This window comes from Chrysochloris asiatica, unplaced genomic scaffold (genome assembly GCF_000296735.1).
Source record: "Chrysochloris asiatica unplaced genomic scaffold, ChrAsi1.0 scaffold00133, whole genome shotgun sequence".
Classification (NCBI taxonomy): domain Eukaryota; kingdom Metazoa; phylum Chordata; class Mammalia; order Afrosoricida; family Chrysochloridae; genus Chrysochloris; species Chrysochloris asiatica.
This window is the reverse complement of record NW_006408651.1, coordinates 1856087-1876932: the sequence shown is the minus strand read 5'-3', so window position 1 is coordinate 1876932 and position 20846 is coordinate 1856087. Positions and strand designations below refer to the sequence as shown.

At 36.9% G+C, this 20846-nt stretch overlaps 1 protein-coding gene across 1 annotated transcript in view; it reads right to left on the bottom strand.

Annotated features, from left to right (window-relative positions):
• The window catches only part of SPATA17 (spermatogenesis associated 17), a 220638-nt gene that overhangs the window by 27887 nt on the left and 171905 nt on the right, over window positions 1-20846 (bottom strand). The window contains exon 8 of the mRNA XM_006869710.1: window positions 14738-14886. Within this exon, the coding sequence (XP_006869772.1) occupies window positions 14738-14886 (149 nt within the window). The remainder of the gene's footprint in view (window positions 1-14737; window positions 14887-20846) is intronic.

The following is a 20846-nucleotide window of genomic DNA, read 5'->3' as shown; positions in this document are numbered from 1 at the left end:
TTGTCTAGTTTGTCTTCTGTTTTGATAGTTTATATATGTCATATATATCCCCTAAGTTTATCTCTAATTTTTCTTTAATGATTTCTATAGTTTTGGTTTTACATTCCATTTTGAGGCTTTTTCTAATATGATGGAAGATATGGATCCTGTTTAGTTTTTTTGGGTTTTTTTTTTTACAAATGTATATCCAGTTTTGCTAGCATCACTTGTTAAAGGGACTATCTCTGACTTATTTAATAGGTTTCAGCCTTTTGCCAGGAGTCCTGATGTGACGCTGTAGGATAAACACTGGACAAGGTTGGCTGAAACCACAAGGTCAGAGTTTCAAATCAACCAGCAGCTCCTTGGAAATCCTATGCATGATTGTTATGAGTTGAAACCAACTCTGTGGCACTTAACCACAAGCCCTTTACCAAGGATCAGCTGTCTATACATCACTGGATTTATTTATGGTTCTCAATGCTATTCCATTGGTCTGTGTGTCTGTCATTGTACCAACATTAGACTGCTTTGATTACTGTGGCTGTAGAGTAGGTTTTGAAATTAGGAAGTGAGAGGCCTCTAATTTCATTCTTCTTCTTTAGCAGTGTTTTATTTTTCTGGGGTCTGTTTCCCTCCCATATAAAGTTGCTGATTAGTTTTTTCATCTCTAAAGAAAGACAATGGATTATGGATTATTGTAGCAGCAGATTGTTTTGAGTATATTGATATTTTCACAGTATTAACTCTTCTTATTCATGAACGTAGTCTATTCTTCCATTTATGTAATCTCTTGGTTTCTTGTAATAGTGTTTTGTAGTTTTCTTTATATAGGTCCTTTGTATCTCTAGCTAGATTGTTCCTAAGTACCTCATCTTTTGGGTGACTATTGTAAATGGTACTGTTTTCCTGATTTCATTTTCAGAGTTATTTTTGTTAATGTATAAGAACCTTAGAGATTTTACTATGAGGTGATTTCAAAAATTTGATGGGAAAATTAAGGGATAATGGAAAATTTCCCCAAACTTTTGAAGCCCCTTTGTATATTGATATTGTGCCCTGTCACTTTGCTGAGCCCTTCTGTTACTTTCAGTAGTTTACCTGTTGAGTTTCTGGCATTTCCTATGAATAGGGTCATACCATCTGCAAACAGAGATAGTTTTACTTCTTGGCCAGTTTGGATGCCAATTATTCCCTGTCTTGCATTATTATTCTTGCTAGGATTTCCAATATGATATTGAATAAAACTGGTGATAAAGAGCACCCTTGTCTGTTTCCCATTCATAAGGGGAATGCTTTCTGTCCCTCTCTATTGAGAATGTTAGTTGATGGTTTTGTGTATATGCCCTAAGTTATGCTGAAGAATTTGCCTTCTAGTCCTTTTTTGCTAACATTTTTTTTTTTGTAATCAGGTTTGGATGTTGAATTTTGTCAAGTGCCTTTTCTTCATCGATTGTTACTATCACATGGTCTTTTCTTCTATTTTATTTATGGACTAGATTATATCGATAGTTTTTCTAATGTCAGACTATCCTTGAATATCTAGTTGTTGTTGTTGTTGTTAAGTGCCATCGAGTCGGGTCCGACCCATAGCGACCCTGTATAGGGTTTCCGAGGGTGCTGACCCTAAGGTTCGCAGCCCGATTCGTAACCACTACGCTACCAGAGCTCCTTGAATATCTAGTAAGGCCTTTAATTTTCTTTTTTTTTTAGTGATGTGTTTGCTTGGCTTTGGTATCAAGGTTATGCTTGCTTCACAAAATAAATTCTTATAGAGTCCATCCTTTTCTATGTTCTGAAATAGTGTGAGACGTATTTGTGTCATTACTTCTTTGAATATTTGGTGGAATTTGTCAGTAAAGATGTATGTGCCAGAATTGTTTTTTTGTTGGGAATTTTTAAAAGACTTGCTCAATTTCTTTTGTGATGGGTCTACTCAAATTTTCTGTCAGTCTGTGCTAACTTGGGTAGGCAGTGCATTTCTAGAAAAGTTTCCATTTCGCCTAGGTTTTTAAATGTACAGTTTTAAAAGTATTTTGTAGTATTCTATTATTGTTCTTTCTATTTCAGTTGGCTCTATTGTTTCATCACCTCTTTCATTTCCAATTCATATTATTTGTATCTTTTCCTTCATTAAATGTAACAGTGGTTTGTCTGTTTTATTAGTTGTTTCCAAAAAGACAACTTCTAATCTTACTGAGTTTATTGTTTTTCTATTTCATTTATTTCTGCTCTAATCTTTTTTATTGTTTCTTTTGTTTTGGTGACTGTAGGTTCTTTTTTGCTATTCTTTTTCTAATTATTGGAAATTGCTACAAATTGTTCTCTGAGCATTGCTTTTGTTTTATCCTAAAGATTTGTCATGTTGTGCTTAAATTTTGATTTGATTCAAGGAAGATTTTATTTCATTTTTAATTTCTTCTATTATGTAGTTAGGAGCCATGATGGTGCTGTAGGATAAGCACTGTACTGCTAACTGCAAGGTCAGCAGTTCAAATCCACCAGCCTCTCCAAGGGAAAAAAAATTGAGGCTTTCCACTCTCACAAAAATTCACAGCCACAGAAACCCTACACAGGGTCTCTGTGAGTCAGAATCAACTTGATAGCAGTGGGTAAGACTTTGGTTATTACCCAGTAATCTCTAAACAAGGTGTTAGTTCAGTTTTCATGTGTTTCACTTTTTTCCTTATTCTTCCTGTTGTTGGTTTCCAGTTTGGGGAACTGGCAAGATGCTTTATAGTATTTTGAAGTTTTAAAATTTATTGAAAATTGCTTTTTGGCCACACATATTGTCTGTTGTGGAGAATCTTGCACTGGCAAAGAAATAATATTGTGTTGTGGTTATAAGGAGTCTTCTGTGTATGAGGATTGTGGTGTTTGTCTAAATCTTCTGCATTCTTATTAAGTTTCTTTCTAGTTGTTCTCTCCTTCATCAAAAGTGGTCTATTAAAATCTCCTTATACTTTCTGGAGTTATCCATTTCTCTTTTCAATTCTGTTCAAGTTTCATTTATGTACTGTAGGGCTCTTTCATCGAGTGCACACATATTTCGGGAGGTTAAGTTCTCTTGTGCAATTGACCATCATTACATAATATTCTTCCTTGTCTCTTTTGCTGGGCATTGCCATGTTATTGTTGTTAAGTGTCATCGAGTCAGAGCTGACCCATTGAAACCCTGTATAGGGTTTCTGAGGAGCAGTTGGTGAGCTTGAACCACTGACCTTGAGTTTCAAACTGACTTTGCAGTCCAGTGCATTAACTCACAGTGCCACAGAAGTCTATTTTACCAGAAATTAATATTGTCATTCCTTCTTGTATTAGTTGCCATGCCTGACATATGTTTTTCCATCCTTTTTTTAAAGAAGCATATTTATGTCTTGTTTCTATGGTCTGTATCTTTAGTGTTCTGGTATGACAGTATAGGATAAGCACTGGACTGCTTACTGTAAGAGGTCAGTTGTTCAAATCCTTCAGCCACTCCTTGGGAAACATTATACAAAGTCACTAAGAGTTGGAAAAGACTTGACAGTACTTAACAATGACAAGTCATTAACAAATGAATATTTTAAAATAAGTTTAAATTACTTGTTAAATATATCTTATATTAATTTAAAATCTATGTTCAGATATATTTTATGCTTGCCAGCCAATATCTGTCTTTTCAATTAACTGGACATCTTGTTATAGAGTAGGAAGATATAGATTTGGCCATTAATTTTTATAATGCCATGAGAGATGAAGATCTGGCAGAAATTCTTAAACACAATATGAATATGTAATGCTTCAATACAAATACATTATTGGAAAGTCTGGGCAGTTAGATTTTCATTTTTTCTATTTTCTTATAGTCTGACTACTGTTACTTGTAAGTTTAGGTTTTCCTTCAACCAGATTAGTTCACTGACAAATGATCCAATTCTTTAAATCATGACCCACTTTTGCTTATTGATTTGTGCCTAAATTCTTCAACTCATCTATCAATACTTCCTGAAACACACTTAATCTATTCAGTCTCTTACTACTCTATAACTGCAAACATTTTTATTTTTACATATATAAAAAGTTGACCATCCAATAGGATAGTTATCTAAACCACAGTGAAAATCATATAAAAATGGGCATGGTAGTAGAGATTTATATATGATGACGCTGTCCACCATCAACACTCATGGAAACAGCATTCAAGAAATCAAATGATGTATTTATTGCATTAGGCAACTCTGCTGCACAAGACCTCTTTAAAGTGTTCAAGAACAAAGATGTCAGTTTGAGGACTAAAGTGTGCTTGGCCCAAGCCAGGGTATTTTCAATAGGCTCATATGGATGTGAAGAATGTTAAAAGTACCATGGATTGCCAGAGAATAAACAAATCTGAGTTGGAAGAAGCACAGGCAGAATGCTCCTTGGACATGTTATCTGGAGGGAGCAGTCTCTGGAGAAGGACGTCATGCTTGGCAAAATGGTGGACCACTGAAAAAGAGGAAGACCTATAATGATATGGATTGACACAGTGGCAGCAGAAATGGGCTCAGATGTGACAATAACTGTGAAATACCACAGGATCAGGCAGTGTTTCGTTTTGTTGTGCAGAAGGTAACTATGAGTCCACCTAACAACAATGGCATCTATTCTCAAATACCAACATGCCATCAGACCTTCTTGCTTAACGAGATCCTACTGAATATAGCACAAAGAAAGATAGTAAATAAATAGAACGAGTTACAATGGAGTCAATTTGAATTTATGGCAACTTCATGTGTATCAGAGGAGAACTGTGACCCATAGGGTGTTCAGTGGCTAGTTTGGAAGTAGATCATCAGGCCTTTCTTCCAAGTCACCTGTGTGGACTCAAACCTCCAACCTTTTGGTTAGCAACTAGATGCATTTACCATTTGCACCACCCAGGGACATGACTCACAAGTTAGGAATTTGACTTCAACCTAAAAAATTCGCCCATAAACAATTGCCTAAAAATAAGTCATTTGGGCTAGGCCTGGTGACTGTAGGATAAGCACTGAACCACAAGGTTGGTTTGAACTGTAGGCAGCTCAAATCCACCAGCAGCTCCTCGGAAACCCTATACAGGATCACTATGAGTCAGAAATGATTTGACAGCACTAAACAACAACAGCGCATTGCTACATTTTTCTCCCATGGAGCAGTTACTGGGTTCAAAGTGCCAAGCTTTTACTTAGCAGCTGAGTACTGAATCAGTGTGTCAACAGAGGGCCTTGCCTAGGCTATCCCAAACCAAACTCACTGATATCAAGTAAAATGCTACTCACAGGATCAGGAGAAATAACAAACTAGAGGGAGTTTCTCCCAAAACCTATAGCAGACCTTGTGTCACACAACATTGTCTAATGTGGGAATTGTTTCTGGACCTGCCCATAGTCTCTCAACATTTGGCAAGAGTCAATGTAGTTTCCTCTCCTGGGAGAACACTGCTTTGCCTCTCTGGCCAATAAAAGGAAATGGAGAAACAGTTTAGGAGTCTCTCCTCAGGGAGCAAATCCAGGATGATGCCTTACTATTGAGCCTCCTGGGAGGCCAAGAGAAACTCCTTAAGAGAGAGAGCTGAACCACTGAAACCATGTCCCCATGTGGACTGAGCACAGATCAGGAAAGCAATGCTGATAGGGAAGCACAGGGGAGGCAAAAGAAGCCTTCATCTCTCCCTAGAGGCAGCTCCTTATTATACTGAAATGGATATTCAGTTCTTGGTCTGTACTGTTGTTGTTGTTAAGTGCTGTTGAGTTGATTCCAACCCATAATGACCCTGTATAGAGTTTCCGAGGAGCAGCTGGTGAGCTTGAACCAGCAACCTTGCAGTTCAAACTGACTTTGCAATCCAGCACATTAACCTACAGCACCATGCCAGGACTCCTGTATTAGGCAAGCAAATATTGTTGAATGGCTTTGCCCATGCCACCTCATCTGTGCCACTCTCCTTGTCCTGCATGGTAAGCCCCAATCACATTTTGGAACCCAAAACTGGGACACATTAATAAATATATGAGAACTTATGGATATAAAAAAAAAAACCATTTTAAACAGGGACTACCCTGGAAAATCTAAGATGTATAAATGCCACACCAATATAAAGACATAAGTATGGCCCCAAATTACTATGTCTCGCAACTACAACTCATTTGGAAAACTTTTACTAAGTATATGTTAGGTATTTTTGGCCATATGCTAGGAAGAGTGCTTTAAAAAAACAAAAAAAAAAACTCTAACCCATAACAACAACAACAACAACAACAAAAAAAGAAAAGTGCTTTTTTCAGTAATTTTTTATTACACACACTGAAGGTATATGCAATCCCAGGTTTTCCACTAAATGTATTCAATTGTCACAATTCTGCCCATGCTTCATTTTTCTAGCTTGATTTTTTTCTAATGCAGTTAGAAAGATTAAGAATAAATCTTAATCTTTTTTGAATTCAGGTGCCTATAAGAATGGAATTCTACCATTGTGGTCATTTATTTGAAAAACGATTTATTTCAAGGAAAGCTTTACTGGACAAAAAGAGAGTACAATTCTTGCTATAAAGCCAATGTAATAAAGCGTTCTTTTGTAGACAAATTCTAGAACTTCTTAATTATACACAGGCTTATTATCTGTATCCCCAGTGCTATAAAGTACCAGAACTTCATTAGAAAAAATTAAGCTGGAAAAATGACGGCTGTACTTTGTAAATTTCTACTGGAAATTAGCTAGGAGAGACAGAGGGATACTGGATCAAAAGAGGGTAATCATGCTTAAGAGCGCCCGAGAGCACCCGCATGTATAATATGATTTGCACAGTAACTACCTCTCCTATTACTGCTTGTTTGGCGTAGTCTGTGTTAATGGGGTTAGCTAATTTAGTATTTTAACTTAAAAAGGCTCTGCTGATTAATAAATGTTGCACACTGTGCTAGTAATTAAAATAAATGGAAGAGTTACAAATAAAAGTTGAATTGTTAAGAAAACATTATATGAAAATAGATGATAATCCCTATTTACCATAATCTAACAACAGTTCAGAAAATATGCAAATTATAGGTCTAAAGTGTTTGAACAATTGTACAAGTCAAAAAAGTTTTGGGATGTGCTGAATTTTGCTTTCATTATTCTTTAATGATAAATATAATAATCTTATCTGTGTATATCCATTTTTTAAATGTCCTGTTTAAATAAATGTGTTTTAACCTTTTGTATAAGAATTTCCTGTGGCAGTGTCTATGAACTGATACTAATGCTAAAATTTTAGAAACAAAATTTAAAAGGCTTAACAGTAAGGGTCCAGTCTGAGCTAGGTTGCTAATTTGAGAGCAATGAAGGCAGATGCATATGATTCATTAATTGAATGATTTTCATTGAATCCTTGGGCACCCAACAATTTCTCTCAATTTTAGCAAAGGTTACAATTAGTCTAAACACTCAAGTATGATTTAACAAGATAGCTCATGGATTTGAAAATCTGTAAATGGCACTGATGGAAACTGATTTCTAAAGCAACATCTTAAATTCATTCTATTTTACATATTATTATAGTTTGTCTAGGAGCTCTGGTAGCGTAGTAGTTACGAATTGGGCTGTGAACCTCAGGGTCAGCAGTTTGAAACTACCAGCTGTTCCACGGGAGAAAGACAAGGATTTCTGCTCCCCTGAAGATTTACAGCCTCAGAAACCCTGTATAGGGTCGCTATGACTCGGAACTGACTCCACAGCACATAACAACAACAACATAGTTTGTCTAAGTAGAGTCGCTATGAGTTGGACCTGACACAATGCCACTTAATAACAATAATAGCAAGTATGTTGTTGGTGTCTTGGTGTGGCATGTGGGTTAATGTGCTGGACTGAAAAGTCAGTTTGAACTGCATGGTCGGCGGTTCAAGCTCACCAGCCACTTCTGTACAGGGTTGCTATGGGCCGGAACCAATTCAACAGCACTTAACAATACCAGTTCTGACTCATAGCAACCCTTTACAGGGTTTCCAAGAAGTGGCTGGTGGTGTGAAGTGCTGACATTGCAGCTAGCAGTCACTGCTTATCCTACAATGTCACACCAGGGCTCCTTTCATAAGCATAGTCCCTGTATTAGGTCAGAGTGTTTACAGTATCTAAACAGGACAATGGCACTGCTCATGAAACTATGTTGTTAGGTATCGTCGCACAGTAACTCTACACAACAGACTGAAACTCTACCCAGTCTTTGCCTTTCTTACTCTAGTTACATCTGAGCCTGTTGTTGCTATCACTGTGTCAGTCCATCTAATTGAGAGTCGTTCTCGTTTTTGCTCATCAAGCATGTTGTCCTTCTCCAGGCCCTTCTGATAACATATCCAAAGTATGAGAGACATAGTCTCACCATCCTTGCTTCTAAAGAGCATCCTGGTCACACTTCTTCCAAAACAGATTTGTTTGTACTTGCGATAGTCTATGGTGCTTTAAATATTCTTTGCAACCTCAAAACTCAAATGCATCAATTCTTCTAGGGTCTTATGTATTTATGGTCAAATGTTCACATGCATATGGGGGCCCATGTACTAGTCCCTATCACTGGAATGCTAGTGTGGCACTGTAAGATAAGTGCAGGACCAGGAGGTTGGAACTATGAGGTCAGCTATTCAAACTCACCACTCACTCCTCAGAAACCCTATACAGGGCCACTCTAAGTTGGAACCAACTCAGTGGTACCTAACAACAACAACATATGACTTATGACCACTCACTCCATTCCACCTTCTGCCATTTTGATGGGCAAATTGAACATTAACTTTAATGACTCTGGTACCAGCATGGCCTCCCAGTTTTACCTCTTAATAATGATGACCTCCTTATCATTTCAGCTTAGCAAGTTGCATGCTTCCATCATAGATCTGAAAATATTCCTTGAAATGCTCTTTTCAAAATTTCAAACCCTAAAATTCTCTCCAATCAAAAGAATATTATGCACACTGTACTTGCTCTACATGAAAGATTTTGATTGGAGAGAATAAATGCTTGTATGTATGTATGTGTCTATTCACACAGAGTTATAAATGCAAGCAAAAATTTAAAGCTGACTACACAAAAAACTGGCCTGTGGTTATTAGTGTTTAATGCATCAAATCTGTTCTTGATATAGTCTCTAAATTTAGGTGGGAAATGTTCACAGCCTTATTTTGGCTTGTGTGGACTTGTTTTAATTTTCTTCTACGTCAGACTGAAGTTACGTAAGCGCAATTGATGGTCTGTTCCACAGTCTACCCTGGCCTTGTTTTGGTTGACAATATGGAGCTTTTCCAGCGTCTCTTTCAACAGATGTTGTCAGTGTGATTCCTGTGTATTCCATCTTGTGAAGTCCATATGTATAATCATGCTTTATGTTGTTTAAAAAAGGTATTTGCAATGGGTAAGTCACTGATCCTGCAAATTTCTATAATGATATCTTCTAGCATCATGTTTATCACCAAGGCCATATTTCCCAACTACTGATCTTTCCTTTTTGTTTCTAACCTTCAAATTCGAATCAACAGTAACTACCAATGCATCTTGATTGCATGTTTGATAAATTTCAGACAGAAGAAAGTTGGTTATTGTTGTTCTTAAGTGCCATTGAGTCCGTTCCATCTCATGTGAGCCTGTATAGGGTTTCCAAGGAGTAGTCGGTGGGCTTGAACCACAGACCTTGTGGTTTGCAGTCCAGTGTTGAGCCTACAGCACCACACCAGGAGTGGCAGAATTCTACAATTTCATTATCATGGACTTTAGTGATTGGTGAGTAATTTGAATAATAGTAGTAGTAAGTGGTTTTCCTGGTAGGCATATGGGTAGTATCATATCACAAACAGCATTGTACATCAAGATAGATTTTGAAATATACTATTTGATGATGAATGTGATGCCATTCCTTTTCAATCTGTCATTCCTGGCATAATAAACCACATGATTGTCATATTCAAAATGGCCAATATCACTTCATTTCAGTTCACGAATGCCTAGGATATCAAATTTTTACGTATTCCATTTCAGTTTTTGACAATTTCCAATTTTCCTAGATTCATATTTTATGTATTCCATGTTATGATTATTAACAATGTCTACAGCTATTTCTCTTCATTTTGAGTTGTGGTTCATCAGCAAACGAAAGTCCCAAAAGCTGTACTCCATTCATATCTTCATGATGTGACAACTCATGGTCAAATCTACTTTGAAGAGGCAGCTCTTGCCCAGTCGTATTTTGAGTTCCTTCCAACCCCGGGGGACTCATCTTCTGGCACTGAATCTGAAAATATTCTGGTGCTGTTGTGAGGATGGTTCAGGACTAGGCAGTGTTTTGTTCTGTAGTACATAGGGTCATTTAGAGTTGCAGTCAACTCGACAGCATCGAATCATTTCTATAACAGACATTCTATTTGCAAAGATAGAAAATCTACAGTCCCAGCATTTCTTTTGCCATACATGATACAATTATGCTACCCATTATATTCAATACAAAATTGTTTCAATAAAAGATATAAAATATCAGTCTTTTGATTGGCTTCAAAATGAAATTGTTCTAGTGAATAATTGCTATCATGACTCACTGTGAGGGTTGGAAATGTACAGGTAGGTGTTTTGCAGCAAAAGGAGGGGAGTGGTTGACTTTGCAGTCCAGGATCAGAGGTCCCTGGGACCATCAAGGGAGAAGAGCGGAGAGCGGGACCCTACCCAGAGAAACAGTGACACCAGAGATGGAGGCAGAGAAGATGTGGAGAGATGGAGCAGCTGGGGACTCTAGACCCAGAGAGGGAGCTATGTGCTGATGACCAGGGAGCAGGTTTGCAGGGTATACCCTTTGGTTAACTGATGATACATGGAGGGGATTGTAACCATGGCAATGAAACAAAATACAATACAATGACTGAAAAGCTAATGTTCTCCCATGTAAACTATTACATAATTCACAAAAAAATATTTTAAAAATAAACTAGAGGTGATAATACTTACTCCTTCACCCCAATGGGGGACAAAATGAAACTATTCTTCGATTAGTTACTCAAACCAGCTGCTTAGCCTAGGTGCAAAAAATATGACAGCTTCAAATCTATATATGATTTCTTTACCACTCTCAACTTGACTTGTTCCTGTGGATTCTTCTCAATGTCTGAAAGCCTCAGTGTAAAGGGGCATCAGCAACACCATAGACAGAAAGCATTTCCAAGTGCAGGTGTTCCAGCAAAGGCATAAGTGGAACACTTTTCTCTGGGGATGACATTGATAAAACTTTATATTCCCATATCAATATCATGTTATAATTTAAATGTTGTTGTTGTTGTTGTTGTGAAGTGCCGTCGAGTCAGTTCCGAGCCGTAGCCCTGTATAGGGTTTCCGAGGAGCAGCTGGTGAGCTTGAACCGCCAACCTTGCAGTTCAAACGGCTTTGCAGTCTGGCGCATTAACTCACAGCACCACACCAGGATAGATGTTATTATATAGTAGTCATAGTCATATAAGTGCTGTCGAGTCGTATCTGACTCATAGCTAACCTGTATAGGGTAACCAAGGAGTGGCTGGTGGGCTAGAACTGCCAAACTTGTAGTTAGAAGTTCAATGCTTATCCTAGAACTCCCCCATAAGGACACCAGTGACTCCTATTATTACATAGCATAGTAATAATACTAGTTATAAGGTGAAATCCTGGCTGGGCGCTGTAGGATAGCCAAGATTTCATCTTATAAATATTATTAATATGCTATATGAAGTCTTGGTGTGGCGCTGTGGGTTATTACTCTGGACTGCAAGGTCACTTTGAACCGCAAGGTCGGCAGTTCAAGCGCATCTGCCGCTCTTCAGAAACCCTGTACAGGGTCACTTTAAGTAGGTACTGACTCGATGGCACTTAACAACAACAACAATATGCTATATAATAATAGGAGTCCTAGGATAAGCACTGGGCTGCTAACCACAAGGTCGGCAGTTCAAACCCACCAACCACTCATTGGAAATCTTATACAAGGTCACTATGAGTCAGAACATACACGATGTCACTTAACAACAACAACAATTATAAGACACATTTAAAAAGATAATCATAAGGAATATGTTGTGAAAGGATAATCTGGTATCTTTCATATATTTTGATTTCTGTGTTGTTATTGTTGTTATGTGCCTTTAAGTCCCTTCTGACACAGAGTGAGACCATATAGGGTTTCTGAGGTTTGAACTACCTTCCGGTTAGCAGCCCAGTGTGTATCCTACAGTTCCAGACCAGGACTCCAGTGATTTCTATAGAAATATTAATACGGTCAATTTCTTCACAAAATTAATTTTGATATTTCAAAAACCTCTGAGTCACTGAATAGACTGAAATAATTCTGAAATAGTAAAACTCCTTAGGTATTCATCCCTGAATTGTAAGTTTTCTTAACTAGGTGTGAGAAGCATTAATCTTCTATTAATCTCTTTAATAAAATGAATCTACTTGCCCAAAATTAACAAGAAAAAATGTTTATTTTTGCATTCATCTTAACATTGAATTTACTTAGTTAATTATTTAAAGAATCTGCTGAATACTGTATAGCTAATTACTCCAGTTCATGTAACTGCTATGAAACAAAGTATTTAAGAAAATTTTCCTTTTTCAAGTCTTAAGAAAGTCTCATTTTAATATATACTAAAAAGCATATTACATATCCCTTATAATTGATAAAATTGTCTGAAATTCACTGTGGCAGATGAGAGGCAATTCTAGTTTTTTTATGTAAGAAAACACACTTTGTAATGCATTATGTGATTATTATCCTTCTTATTATTTGTCATTAATTTATATAATAAAGTTACTATGAGTCTGAGCCAACTCAATGGCACCTAACAACAACAACTGATGCTACTTCTGGTGTGGTGCTGTAGGATCAGCACTGGACTGGGAAACAAAAGTTCAGTGGTTCAAACCCAGCAGGTGCTCCTCAGAAACCCTGTACAGGGTCTCTGTGAGTCAGAATTGACTTGATGGCAACAACAACAAAAACAGCATGTATTATATAAATAGCAATACATAATTATTATAGTTTTATATGTTGTCATTAACTATTATTATAAAATGATTTATAATATGTTATACTGTTGTTGAGTCTTGGTGTGGCGCTGTAAGATAAACACTCGACCCCAAGGTCAGTTTGAACTGCAAGGTCAGCAGTTCAAACTCAACAGCCACTCCTTGGAAACCCTATACAGGGTTGCTATGGGTTGGAACTGACTGGGTGACACTTAACAAAGACAAAAACATGTTGTTGTTGTTGTTAGGTGCCATAGAGTCAGATCCGATTCATAGCCATCTTATGCACAACAGAACAAAACACAGCACAGCCCCGAGACATCCTCACAATTGTTGTTGTTGCCACTACACAGGTCTACTTTGTTGGGGGTTTTCCTGTCTTTTGTTGACCCTCCATTTTCCCAAACATGATGTCTTTCTCCAACGACTGATCCCTCCTGACAAAATGTCCAAAGACAAGAGATGAAGACTTGCCATCCTAGTTTCTAAGGAGAATTCTGACTATACTTTTTCCATGACAGATTCGTTTGTTCTTCCAGAAGATGGTACTTTAAATATTCTTCACCAACACTGTAGTTCAAATGCTCTAGTTCTTCTACGGTCTTCATTACCCATTGTCCAACTTTCACTTGTGTATGACGTGATTGAAAATACCACAATTTGGATCAGGTGCATTTTAGTCTTCAAAGTGACCTCTCTGCTCTTTAACATTTTAAAGAGGTCTTTTGCAACAGATTTGCCTAATATGTTATATTATCATATTAGAATAATTTTATAATTATAATAACTAATGTTATAGTATGGTAATCATGTGGCTTATTACTACATAGCATATTTGTAATCCTAAATAATTATAATAAGATACATTAAGGATAATTATAAGATAGATCGTAGAATAATAATATTAATAAAGGCATTTTAGATTTTTAATGGTCTATTTATAAATCACCTATAACTCCTTGGATGAACGACAGTGACTTAAGAGAGAGAAAGTCCCTCTGGGAAAGACATGAAAGGATCCCCAAATCAATAATGTTAATAATATCATTTAAAGTTGCATATACTATTAGATAGATCATCTTTCATCTTTCGCAGTCATAAAGAAACCAATCTCTTCCATCGCTCCTGGTTTTTAAAAAGTACCATGGATTGTGGTTTGTCATGCTATATCAATATGTCCAAGTAAAATATATTAGAAAAAAAATTTTTGTTGTTGTTGAAACTTACTTTAGAAGTATCATAAATATGATGCATTTACTAGATAAGCAAGGAAATGATCTTCACAAATTCATGGATAGTGGCCACTTAGACCCTTTAAAATGTCATTCATTATTTCTTTCCCCTTTTTATAACTGACTAGCAGTGCCCCATAAGATTAGCACTGAACTGCAAACCACAAGGTCGACAGTTCAAGCCCACCAGGTGCTACGTGGGAGAAGGATGGGACATTCTACTTCCCACTCCCAAATTCAAAAACTTTTTAAATCCTATATGGGGTTGTTATGACTCGGAACTGACTCGAAAACACTTACCAACAACAACAACTGGATATTAATTATTTTAGGTCACCATTAATATTGAATTTATCTAATACATTTGCTTATTAAAAATGGTTGCTTCTGAGCAGATCAAGGGTCATTCTGCCTTCTGTCACAAATAAAAGATTATCTTCATTAGGGAAACAAAGGATTAATAAATGTAAGTTACCAAATATTGTACGGAAATGATTTTTAACGAAGCACTCACACATTTTCATGTATGTTAAGTACCAATTCTTCTCTTCTGAATGCCTCTCTGGCTTCCTTTAATTCACTTATTGGTTCTGCAACCCGCAAGGTTGGCTCCAAAGGCTTGTAGCGTTGCTGCAGTACTTCAGAGAGATCACGAAAGGGCCCCTGGTAAGGATATGGTAAATATTTGATTAGACAACATTTCTAACATATTATTGATGACCAAAGATGGTGAAATTACAAAGTATCGTAAGTTTACTAAGTTAAATTTCAAAAAGCCATTTTAATTGAATTAGGAAGTACCTGACAGAAGAATATCACATGTCTTCAAAAAAGGTTCTCTCAAGTACAAATGCCTACATTAAATATGTTTTATATGAAACAAAATTTCCCCCAATTATTTTTAAAGGATTTTCATATTATTACTGGGAAATGTATATCTATATGTTCCTTTGCTTTCTAATTAAAGAAGCGTATTTCTTCTAATATAATAAAAAGGAACTCTCCTTTTCTAAGTAAATACAACTATTAACAGGAAGCTTCCTAAAACCAAAACCAAACCCACTACCACTGAGTTGATATCTGATTCACAGTGATCCTAGAGGTTTTCTGAAACTAAAGTTTTACAGGCACAGACAACCTCATCTTTGTCCCACAGAGCAGTTGGTGAGTTTGATCCACTGACCTTATGGTGAGCAGTTCAATGTTTATCCTAGAGTGCCATCAGAGCCCCTTCCTAAAAGCCCTCCTACAAATGAGAATAGGAGAGCATCAATTTTTTTTAATTAAATTAAATTAAATCTTTTAGATCAATGTCAAATCACATATTTTAATTGGTGTCCCCAGAAATCTGGCAGGGTCATAGTTTTAATGATTTTAAATGTTCTTTATTTAAAATTCCAAACTGTTATTGTTTAACAACGTTGATATTAATAGTAACCTCCTCTTAAGGATATTTATAGAGCAGAGGAAATTGCATATTGCACTGTGTCATAATTTACAGCATAATCTACTATTAAGTTACTAGTTACTGATACTAGTAACTGTAATCTACCAGTTGTGTAATTAGTATCACACTAAGCACAAGACAAAGGAGTCCTGATGTGGCATTGTGGATTAATATGCCAGATTGCAAAGCTGTTTGAAGTGCAAGGTCGGCGGTTCAAGCTCACCAGCGGGCTCCTCAGAAACCCTATACAGGGTCACTATGGGTCGGAACCGACTTGATGGTACTTAACAACAACAACAAGCACACTACAAAGCAGAGGCTGCGAATGCTTTTGCTGTGCCAGTAATTACGTTTTGTTTTCTTTCTGTCACCATTATTGTTGCAATAGAAGAGAAGTGATCTAAATAGACAAAGATTTCAATCATATTCCTTATTCTTAAGATCTCTATTTTAAATAGGTTATCACTAACAAGACACAGCTGGAGTTACTGCAAGCACTGAGTGAAGACTGTGGGCCTAATAAAAAGAAATGATTCACGCCTCATTTATGTTCACTTATGTTTTACATTAATAGAAACCAATAATAGGAACCAGTTACCATAAAAGTCATGGACCGTAAATAACACAAATGGCAAATAAGTATCATCTAGTACTTTTCACAGCTGGACAAGAGGATTGCTATATCTGAAAGTAGTTAATGGATTTTTATTGGAACTTTACTTTTTAAAGATACAGTAACATGATTCAAAGTTTGCTTTTAGAAATATTAAGAAATCAAATGGTGATTTTTTTGTCCTATTAGAATATTATTATTTGATTGTATAACTATAGACTAATAACTTCCCTAAGACTATTTCCTCACATGTAAAATGAGAATATAAACAATCTCACAAGACTGCTCTAAAGATACATAATATAATGTAACATTGTATTTGTTTTGTTAGGGGTGATCCAATTGTTTTCAACTCATAGTAATAGTATGGACACCAGAACACCACCCTGTCCAGTCCTGCATCATCTTCACAAATGTTGCTCTCTTTGAGCATTTCTGTAGCCAACTGTGCACATCTATCTCATTGTGAGACTTTCTCTTTTACGCGGACCATCTAATCTGCCAAGCATGATGTCCTTTTCTCCGGAGACTGAGCTCTCTTGATAACAAGTCCAAAGTACATGTGATGAAATCTTGCCATCATCACTTCTGAGGAGCTTTCTGATTTTACTTCTTCCAAGACAAATTTGTTTATTCTTCTGGCAATTGTGGTATATTCATTATTCTTTACCAATACAATATTTCAAAGGTATACATTTTTCTGCAGTCATCCAGTCATTTTCTAACTTTCACATGCATCTGAAGCAAATGAAATGGCCATGACTTTGGTCAAGCACACCTTTGTCCTCAGTGATGTGTTTCTTTTTTAGCATTTTAAAAGAGGTCTTTTGCAGCAAACCTGCGTAATACAATATGCCGTTTGATTTCCTGACTGCTGCTTCCATGGGTATTGATTGTAGATCTGGGTAAATCAAGTCTTTGACAACTTCGATATTTCCTACATTCAGCATGATATGGTTTATTAGTCCAATTGTGAGGTTTCCTGTTGCTTTTTTTTTTTTTTTTTTAATGTGGAGTACTGAATGTTTAATACTGAAAGATGTAGTTTTTGATCAGGGTTGTATTCTTTCACCATACTTATTCAATTTATACGCTGAGCAAATAATCTGGGAAGCTGGATTAAATGAAAAAGAATGAGGCATTAATACTGTAGCAAAACTCAGTAAATACCTGAAATATATAGATGTACAAACCTTGTCTACTCAAAGTGAGGAGGGCTTAAAGAACTTGCTGATGAAGATCAAAGACTATAACCTTCATTATGAAGTACATCTAAGCATTGGACTTATTGTGTTGTTGTCAGTAAGTGCCCTCAAATTAATCTAGCACCCTGTACAGGGTTTCCCAGGAGCAGTTTGTGGGCTTGAACTGCTATCCTTGAATTAAAACAGTCCAGCGCTTATCCTACACACCTTAGAATATAGTAAACACTTTAAAAAGGTAGGCACTGCTTTATTATTTCTTTTTAATTATTCTTACTTTCAAGAAGATCCATAAGAGGTTTTGAATGATAACACCATCAAGTAAATAAGTGAATGTCCTTCCAGGGCTATGACTTTAAAAGACCAGCTTCCCTTCACATGGAAGGAGCTCTGGTACTGTAGTGGTTACGAATCGGGCTGTGAACTGCAAGGTCAGCAGTTTGAAACTATCAACTGTTCCGCGGGAGAAAGATGAGGCTTTCTGCTCCCATAAAGATTTACAGCCTTGGAAACCCTGTACAGGGTCGCTATGAGTCGGAATCGACTCGACCACCACCACCCTTCACATGGAGTAATAGTCTTCCTGACGGTCTGCTTTGAAACCTTTGTTGCAGTATTGACATCACATAAATCCTATCTGCAGGTTTACTCCACTTCTTGGTTTTAGAACTTTCTAGCTTCAGTAGGAATAGGTATGAAACACAAGGAGCCCTACTTAAGCAGTAATTTAGAATGAAAATAGGCTGACTTCCGGTGGGCACCACTATAAATTTTTGTTACCATCGCTTCTACAGTTACGCTCCTCTCCTTGTATCTCTCAGTGCCCGGTCCATGCATCTCTATCTTACACAGTCAACATCTTGCCTTTTATTTAAATGGTCTACCTCCCAGAACAGCAAAGGCGTGGGCACCTATTATCACACTTCTAGTATGTCAAGGGAGTCCTGGTGTGGCGCTGTGGGTTAATGCGCTAGACAGCAAGATCGATTTGAACCACAAGGTCGACTGTTCAAGCGCAACAGCTGCTTCTTGGAAACCCTATACAGGGTCGCCATGGGTCAGAACTGACGCGATGGCACTTAACAACAACACCATTATGTTCCTACTGATTTTCTGTTACTAGCCTACCCTTCACACCTCATGTTATCCCAAGCACGAATTTGGGAAAGAACTTCAGATCTTCTCAGTATACTCATTAACAAATATTAAACTATAGAATGACTAGTCCACCAGGACTCAGCTTGAACCTAAAAGTATCTTTTTCACATTGTTACAATGTTTCATTGTTTGGCTTCCCTTACTTCCACTCAAGCCCTATTTATCTCATACATTCAAGAAATCCACTTGCAAGTGCAAACTGACAGGTCAAAGTACATAATATATCATTTGAATCATACTGTAACTAATTTCAAATATTCTAATAATGTACATGACTTTATTAAGTAACATACAAGGATGTGGTTAAAAGAAAACCATGACATAAAACAACTCCCTTCAGTGAAACACAGGGATTCACACTGGTTCACTCACAGACAATGCAGCAAAATAAGAACAAATTCAGATTTGTAAAATGTGGGTGTACCAGAACTATAAACAGATTGGGAAAAACTATGGGTTGAAATCCTGGAATGGGAGACTTGGATGAGGTGTAGTGAGCCCTTTCAGGAGCCTGAACAGGAAATTAGATTACTGCCTGGATTGTGGAGTGTGATATACATTCAAAACGGGTGCCATCTTTGAGCTGGGCATTGTGGTTTCCACCTCAGCTGGTCAAGAGATTTGGCTGCTATGCAACACATGCTGTTCTTGTTTTCTAAGAGGGGGATTAGGTTTCCAGTAAGGCACCGACCCAGAATTTTTCTCACTGCAGCTATTGATTCAGTACAACAACATTTGGCAAATCCAGGGTTGTTCTGATGTCATTCCATTAACTATGACTTAATTGGGAAGAACCACTTCAAAGCCCTGATGAAAAAAGATAAAAAATGAAGGAGGAAAGTAAGTGAGAAAGGAGATAAAGGAGGAAAATTAGGAAGGAAAACAGGAATAATGGAAAGGAAATAAGAAAAAGAAAAAAAAGGAAGGTAGGAAGAAAAAAAATAGGGAAGGAAGACAAGGTGGATCATGGGTGAGAAGGAAGAAAGAAGGAAAGAAAAGAAAAGAAAAAATAAATGTAAGAGAAGAAGAAAGAAAGAAAAAGAAAAAATATTGGCAAGGGTCATTATTTTGTGGTAGTCTAGATAGCTGATTCATGAGAATATGTGTATACATCCATCGACACAAACATACATCCATAAGATCTTCCATATACTTGTCTTCTATATATTATATAAATACATATGTCTTCCTGATGGATAAATATATGCTGTTTACACATATATTTTTTACATACATGTATCTGATCTATCAATAAATCTTCTATATATCTGTACACCAGCGTAAGTGAAAAAAAGTATTGCTACTAGTGTTCCGGTTCACACATACATGGGTTTATTCCAAGCAAAGTGTCTTTAAGCATGGCTCTGTGATCAATGGATGCTTTCAGGCAACTTCTTTCAGAAATACTCTTAGGGTGCTTTCAAAAATAGGGTCCAATCAAAAAAAGTGGCTTCCGAGGGGATCACTGGCCTGTTAAATTCAAGACAGAGAAGTCAGATCAAAAGTTTTTGACCACTGTTTTATGAACTTCCAGAGGGGTAATCTTGATAAACTTTCTTCTACAAGGACACAGAACAATCATGGAGCTTACTGGGAAGAAGTTTTAAAAGAACTGAAAACTACACTGGTGAGAAAATGGCCAGGAAAATTATACCGAGTAATTTTTTTTTTTTTTCCATCAAGACACTGCAACTCCTTATTCTTCAAGGGCAGCAGGGCTGTCCTTGCTGTTAAGTGCTGTGGAGTCAGTTACAACTCATAACAACCCTGTAAAGGGTTTCCAAGGAGCAGATGGTGGGTTTGAATCACCATCTTTGCAGCTATCAGTCCAGTGCTGATCCTACAGTGCCACATCAGGACTCCTAAGCCATGCTAGGAGAATTTTATTGGGAAACCTTACTCCATCCATCTTGCTGCCCTTATTTTGTCCCTTTAGACTTATTTTTGTTTCTTGAATTAAAAGAATATTGAAAAGGAATATGATTTGAGTCCCTCGTGGATGCCAAAAGTGTCATTTTGATATGCTGAAATCGAGTATAGAATTCTTCAGAAAGGGTTAGAGAGATGGAAACATGCCCTTCAGAGCTGTATAAACTGAAATGGAAGACCTATCAAGAAACAATAGTTTCACATTTTGATGTTTTTGTTTAATAAAGGCTTCTGTGGTTTTGTAGCAATACTTTATTTTTTTTTAAGTATATCC